We start from the raw sequence: 7,406 nt of genomic DNA, 5'->3' as shown, positions 1-7,406 counted from the left end.
ATATTCAGAATAGCACCACTCATAGGGGCTAACTGAAAAGAATATGGTTATACATAAAATGATTAATGGATTTATCAAATATATCCATTCTAATAGATGCGCTAATGTAATATTATTAGACAGTAAAATAAGGAATGAAAGGCCATACATGCTACTAACACAGATGAACCTTTAAAATATTATGAGCAAAATAAGCTAATTACAAAAACTTCATGTGCTTCATGATTTCGTCGGCAACAATATTCAAGTCCATAGAGACAGAGGGTAAATTAGTGGTTACCATTAACTGGTGGTGAGGGCTATCAGGAGTGGAGAATGGGAATGCATAGTGACTGTGAATGGATAGAGTTTGAAAATAAGCTGTTGGAGAACAAGTTGTTGAATGTATTCCATACTCATGAATTATATACTTCTTTTTTTGCAATACGGGAGGATTGAACCTCCTAGGAAAGTGTTCTACCACTAACTGAGCTACATCTTCACCCTTAACTGTACATGTTTCATAAGTAAGCTTTAAAGAATAAGGTTAAAACTTGTATTTTAAATGTGTAATTAATAATTTCCCTTTAAGAATAAAATATAGCCTCTCCATGGTGGGAGGGTTGAAATGTGTCAAGGCAAAGAACCACGGCTCTCATCTTAAAGAGACTAAGACATAGTTTATTTTGGAGCCACTACAAGTGATTGTGGCCTGGTAGATTGAGGTTACCAGAATGTTCCAATGTGGAAACAGTTTCATGAAGTTTTATAGAGTAACAGAACAAAGAAAGTCATAAATCAAGGCAGGTTAAAAATACAGTGGTGGGTACATCAGCAAGATGTGGGGAGCTTGTCTATAGGACCAAGATACTATCTGATGACAGTCTTGGCTTTTAGATTGTTGGAAGCCGGTGGTCTGTTAGTATATTTCAAAATACTTTTTATTTATTAGATATAGAGTTTCGTTTCTGACAAGGAAGGACTCTTGGGGTGTGGTGGTGGCTAAAGCTAGCCTCTAGACTTGCAGCATTCCAACCTCTCCACATCTCTACAGTTCTAATTAGTCAATCAACCTCTGCAGACACTGCTTCTTTTCAGGAGGTCTCAGTCACAATAGTAATCATCATAAGTCTTCCCTTTGGAAATGGTACGGTATTCTGGACTCATCATTGGTCTCAGTGTTTGGCATAATCCAAACTCAGTTATGACAGGAGTCTGGTCAGGTTGGCAAATGAAGCCAAAATTGTTCATTTTTAGCACTATTCCTGTTTCCATGGACACTTTATGCTTGGGCCTATTAAGTAAAGGGTTACATTGAAAGATAGGAAGAGGAACTAAGTATCTATGGAAAAATAATTTCTTCCTGTCAGCTATTGCATTTCTTCTAGAGTGGATGTCCTTAGTGGGTTTCATTAACTGAATATAGACATGAATTATTCAGATGGGAATGTGCCCTGTGTATACATTTCATTCTCAAGACCTATTCAAATGGGTAAAAACTGACAGAACTTTAGTCAGGGTATCCACCATGAGAGAGTCCTATAGCCATTTCTTTGCTTCCATTTGTACCTTCTCTGTGCTGTTGCCTTAGAGCAGAGGTGAGGAATCTGGTCTCTTCAACACTACCTCTCCAGAGTAACTTTGACTGACCAATAATGCCTTCTTCTCAAGTCTGGGAAAGTTGCTTAGCACAGGGACCTCTCCTGAAATGTGAATTCTAGACAGGTTGTTACTTGAAAAACTAATAGAGATAATCTTTAAAATTTACAGCACAGGGCTTGCTCAGCTATTTTGTGAGCTGAGCACAGAAAATAACTTTCAACTTTTATGACAATGTTTAGTAACACAGAATGGAAAAGACACAAGGCATTACATGGTATTCTATGAAGGAAAACACATCATTACAGGTTAAATATTCCTTGCCATAAATGCCTAGGTTCAAAAAGGCTTTAGCCTGCAGAGGGGTTTGTTCATTTGCCTTGTGTTGGGCACACTTGCCTAGGTTTTACCTGTTGAGCATCCCTAATCTGAAATCCAGGATACCTAAAAACGTACAGCTAGGTTTTATGCATACTCTTTTAGAGGTCAAATGGGAGTCAGACAGAGCCCTCTAGGGAAAGAATGGAATCAATCATAAGAGCCTTAGCACCATGAGGACACCATTATAGATAGGGCTTTTTGCAGGGAGTAAATATATTTGGGGCACAATGGGACTACAAGGTTGATATGGCAGTATTCAAAGAATCACATCTCATCTCAGCTGCTTGGAGTGGCTCCTGGAAACAGGTGGCAGCTATTCTAAGCCCTACCCTCGGTTGTCAAGGTTCAGAATCCTGTTATTCCACACACCCATACTTAGCATGACATCTAATCTATTGTGCAATCCTGTGAGGCAAGTATCATCCCCATTTCATAGATGGCAAGATTGACCCTTTCAGAAAGGATGCATTGTAAATGCCAAATTCATGCCTTTAGCACCAAGTTCCAAAGGTAATGTAAGTTTTGCTTATTTTACATTCAAACAGCAGTTTAAAATGTATTCATTGCCATTTTAAACTTGTTTAATAGTTCACTTGCTTGCTTTTGCTTTTTAAAATTATTATTATAACAATCATGATCCATGTTCTTTAACATATAAAGAGAAATAGAATATTAGAGGACCTAGGAAAAGAGGCCACAGTTTGAACAGATCTAGTTACAACCAGGAAAGGTTGGAGGTGGGAAATCAGCAGGGGAATGGCAAGAAGTTTCCAACCACCTGATGGTTGAGTTCATGTGCGATCTATTCAGGTTTGTCCTGTAGTGATAAACATTGTCAGCGTTTTAATGCACACTTTCAGTTTTCTTTGTTCTCAGAAGCATTCTGCATGCATATTTACATTTTATATAAACAGGCTGATGCCATATATGTAGTTCTGCAAACATTTTATTGTTATTTTACAATGTACATGCACATGGGTGAAAATCCTGTACTGAAAGACACAGAGCACTGTCGTTGGGTCAAAAGGCTGCTGGTAATGACGGTGATACCTAAAGCAGAGTTTCGGCTGAAGGTTAAAGCACACGGCCTGGCAAGTGTCTACCAGGAAAAGCAGGGCCAGGAGTATTCTTTCTTATCTGAGACATCAGAATCAAAGGCCAAAGGCATTAAAGGTATGGGATGTCGTGTAGGCCCCTCTGGCTCCTGCCTCCGCCGCCCCTCACTCCCCTGACTCCCCGTTGGCCCCTGGGGACCAGCGCATCCTGTGCCTCTCTGGGCACCCAGTGAAAACCTCCCATTTTCTGCCTCTTCCTCAGCTCTTCCTGAGCCCTCGTCACATCAGCACACTCTCTCATCATCTCCTCACTGCTTACATGCCTGTCCTGTAAGTCCTCCTGGGACTTCTTGGGAGAATCGTCTGTCCCCCTGTCTGTTTTTCGTTTTGCTTTCCGGGGCACATAATCTTCAGCAGGGCGCTTTTCTGCTGCGCGCGCCTCGCTGGCTGGCTTTGCCTGGGAATCATGCTTGCCCTCCCCTTGGCGCTTGCCCTCCCCTTCAGACTTCCCCTGCTTTTCTGACTTCCCCTCATCTTGTGGTTGCCCCTGCTCATCTGGCTTTGCCTCCTCCTCAAGCTTCCCCTGGCGTGCTGGCTTCGCTTTCTTGTCAGGTTTCTCTTCCCCGTCTGACTTTTCTTCATCTTCAGACTGCACTTCATCTTCTGCCTTTCCCTCCTTTTCCAGCTTCCCTTCCTTTTCTCCGCGGAGTTCTTCCATGTCAAGACTCCCTCCTTTTCCTGTCCTGAGGGTAAAGGTGGCGAAACAGGAAGCAAAGAAGAGCCATGAGAGACCGACACACCGGGCAGAATACAGGTTCATTAACTTCGGTCTCTGCATCTGACCCTTTCGTGGGGTCCCCATGGCTGTCCCAGCCCTCCAAGTGTGCCTTCCGCCTGCACCCCTCCTCCACCCCGGAGACAGCCCTGCCACGACAGGTCTGTCACCTTCTCCGTGCTCCTTCAGCACAGCAAGCTCTGTGTGTGTTACTTGGGAGAGCTTGGGAGGACACTGTCAGTGAGGTCCCAAGTCAAGCTCGTGCTTCTGCCCCTGTTGCCATTATCCACTGACCTGCAGGGATCCTGGGCAGGCTGATCCTTCCTTTCAGAGGTCACAATGCGCTAGGAAGAACCGAGGTGCAGACCTGCAGACGGGACACAGGGGCAGGGGCTGCGTGGTCAGTAGAGGCGCGGAGACTGGGAACCTGTCTTGCAGCCCATACTCATCCCCCAACCCTTTCCTCTGTCACCCCCTCCCCCGTATACCCCAGCCGCCATTTCTTTTCAGGCCTTGGGCATCAAATCGGGATGCTCTCCAAACTCCGTTTTACTCTGCACTCCCCCCTGGGACTCTGGAGGCAGCCTGCCCTACCCCCAGCCTCCCTTTGGCCCCTGTCAATTTATCTTCATAGCCTGGAGTGTGAGTGGGTCACTTCAGAACACATCTGCGTATCACCCTCGCACTGCGGGGCCCCCTCACACCCCCCACACCCTCACCCCGCTCTAAAACGGATCAGGAGCCGGGTGAGGGAAGAGAGCCGGCAGCGGGGTCCTCCTTCCTCCCTCTTCCCAGCCTGCCCGCCCGTCTCCTGGATTCCTTCCCCCTCCCCTCCCGTTACTGCTGGTTCTAGCTGCCACCCCCATCTCTCCTGCCAGGCATCGCTGGCAGAGCCAGCTTTTCAGTACTGACCTGAGGAAACCCGGGACAGGCCTGTGCGCTTTCTCCGGTTTGCAGAAACCCACTCTCAGCTGGTCTGCTGCTTAGGGCAGCTCACAGAGATGGTTCTGCGCGGGTGCCAGGACCAGACCGCAGGGCGGGCAAGCGGACGTGGGGGCTGGTGCCCACGTCTGCGCCTGGCCGGTCACGTGAACATCGCGTCACCCGAGCTTGCCCCCCCCCACATGCCTGACCCATCTCACCCTCCACCTCCCTAGAGGACTAAGATGAGGACTGTAGGAGATGTGTATGTCAAAGCCAGGAGGTCCCTGAGAAGAGTGAGAGGCTAATGGGGTGTTTTACCTGACACATCTTTGATACACAAACACACATCTTCTCTCATATATGTAGGTTACAGGTGGGACAGTATCAGAAATGGTATTTGACTTTGTCTATAGTGTTCATCTCTTGAACCACAATAGCCTGCATTCAAACCAAGTCAGGGCATAGTAGCACACACCTGTAATCCCAGCCTAAATATAGTGGTTGATGGAGGCACTTGCTGACAAGACAGGCTGGGTGGGTTGGTTTAGGGTCTTGATGGTAACTGGAGTGCTTTGAACTCACTGTAGCCAAAGCTTGCCTTGAACTCTTGCTTCAATTTATTGAGTGTTTATTTAAAAGAAAAGTCGAGTGTTCTTAACTTATTAACTAAAGAAAAAATCATATGCCTAGGTTTCTAAGACCATTTGGGTGTGGGGATGTGTCCAGTATGTTTGAGATTCTGAGTTTGATCTTTAACACCAAGAATTCGGGAAATTTCGAGGAAATAAAGCAAGGTCATGATAGTTTTAGTGTTGCATCTCAAACTAACAAGCCCAATGGCCACAGAACATGGCAAGTGTTTAGTAAATTACGTTACACTGCATTAAAAAGACATTACATTGTAGTGCTTGTTACTATACAGTCTCAGATACCTGTTGTAGGTCTTGAATCTAATCCTCTATGTATTAAGGAGAGCTGATGTGTTGTGATTCACCAGGGAGGACCACTCAGACATGGGTTTAATCCAATGGAAAGTTTTTACTAGGTAGCTGGAGTCTACACTAGGTGTTCAGGACCGCATTGTAGCTCTGAGCCCTCCAAAATATTGCATGAGATCTTAGCCACTATCAGGAAAGCAGAAGATGAAGAGACAAAGGTAAAGGTAAAGATGGAGTGAAGATTCTAAAGGAAAGAAACCAAACTATCATGCATGAATAATACTAATATGCAACTTAGGAAATCTTAGAGTTTATGTATAAATTTTATAAGTAATTTTAGTTGATGTGGATGCCACAATATACAAAATTATATTTAATTTATTTTTTAAAGTAGTTTTATTGATATAAAATTTATCCTTTTTGAGACAAGGTTTTTCTATACAGCCAAGGCTAACCTCAAACTTGGGATATTCCTGTCCTTAGCCTCATCAATGTGAAGACAAATAGGAATGAACCATGGTGCCTAGTTTGAATTCTTCCTTTTAAAATGGGCAATCCGATAGTGATTAGTGTATCCACAAAGTTGTTCAACCACCTCCACTATTTCATTTTAGAAAACACTTTTCTCACACCCCCCAAAATAAATGCTGCTTCTCCCACCACTTTAGTGGTGAAAATCCTATCCCTCCATCTTTCAGGTCCTCTAAAACTACTAATATAGTATTACCACAAATCAGGAAATATTAAAAATTCAACTCCAGCCTCTACTACATAGCAAAGCCTGGTCTAAACAATAAACACTGAATTTGATGCCATTGAGATACCTCAATAATATGAAAAGTTGAAAATTATAAATATTATACTATGTTCTTATAGCATACATACATAAGTCAATAATCGTAGAGAAAAATTGGAAAATCTCTACTTTTAGAAATTGTTGTGCTGTTTCCTTGAGTTACTGTTTTGCTGTCTTCTGATACAATTTGGCTCATTTTAGAGGAGTCAGGCTCTACCAAGAGCATGCTTCTTGCTCCAATGTAACTAGTATAGGCTTGAGTGATAGGAAAGAAAAAAGCCCAGCACTATAAAAAATAAATAACTGCATTTGAAGAATAAAAACAGCTCCAAAAATTTTTTAGAGTTGATGATAAGTGATGGGGGTGGGATTGGAACTCAGCATGACTCAATGGTTCATGATCTTCAATGGTCTGTTATCCCTGAATCTCTACCTTGTGAACTGTACATGCAGTAGTGGCAAGCAGGGATGAGGGCAACTATTTTCAGCTCCATTTTTGAGAGAAAAAGTGAATGTTGGCTATGAAATTCATTTTTGTGTGGTATACAAGCTATTTTCTGGTAAACTTGACTATACAGTTCAGGAAGGCTTTGTTCCTCATATCTTTTTCTTTGTTAAAAAAAAAGATCTACTGTCTACGAGAATGATTTTCATCAGAGGCTTGTGCAAGAATTGTCCTGGAATGGCAATTACCCAACTCTGCCATCTTCTAAACTCCCATGTGTTACGTAAACGATATAAAAGTGCTTTTGAAGTTCAGAAGTCAAAGACTACATAGGTCCACTGAATGAGATTTAACTACAGAAGCTCTTAGTATAGCAGTAAATTACCACTGCAACAGCTGCAGAGCGCTGAAATCTCTATGATGAATACTTAAGAAAACCCAAAATCAGGAGAAGAAGCAAGAATCCTGAAAAACTAAGCACTCAGAACAACAGCAAACATAATGTAACTCAATT

General features: G+C 43.2%; 1 protein-coding gene across 2 annotated transcripts; it reads right to left on the bottom strand.

Annotated features, from left to right (window-relative positions):
• Window positions 1-2,887: 2,887 nt before the first annotated feature.
• Tceal3 (transcription elongation factor A like 3) lies at window positions 2,888-4,869 on the bottom strand. Of its 2 annotated transcripts, none has more exons than XM_040744439.1 (3): window positions 4,702-4,869; window positions 4,084-4,156; window positions 2,888-3,757 (listed from the first exon to the last, which is right to left on the bottom strand). In XM_040744439.1, the coding sequence occupies exon 3, from the start codon at window positions 3,730-3,732 to the stop codon at window positions 3,127-3,129; it is 606 nt and encodes a 201-aa protein (XP_040600373.1). In that variant the 5' UTR covers window positions 3,733-3,757; window positions 4,084-4,156; window positions 4,702-4,869; the 3' UTR covers window positions 2,888-3,126. The 2 variants fall into 2 exon arrangements, with proteins under 2 accessions (XP_040600373.1, XP_040600374.1); XM_040744440.1 differs by lacking the exon at window positions 4,702-4,869 and adding an exon at window positions 4,509-4,587.
• Window positions 4,870-7,406: the final 2,537 nt, after the last annotated feature.

This window comes from Mesocricetus auratus, unplaced genomic scaffold (assembly GCF_017639785.1).
Source record: "Mesocricetus auratus isolate SY011 unplaced genomic scaffold, BCM_Maur_2.0 Super-Scaffold_100003, whole genome shotgun sequence".
In the NCBI taxonomy this organism is placed as follows: Eukaryota; Metazoa; Chordata; class Mammalia; order Rodentia; family Cricetidae; genus Mesocricetus; species Mesocricetus auratus.
This window is presented reverse-complemented; position numbering and strand designations above follow the sequence as displayed.

Coding starts and splice junctions, on each gene's coding strand:
- Tceal3 (XM_040744439.1), bottom strand. CDS start 3,732: ATGGAAGAACTCCGCGGAGAAAAGGAAGGGAAGCTGGAAAAGGAGGGA.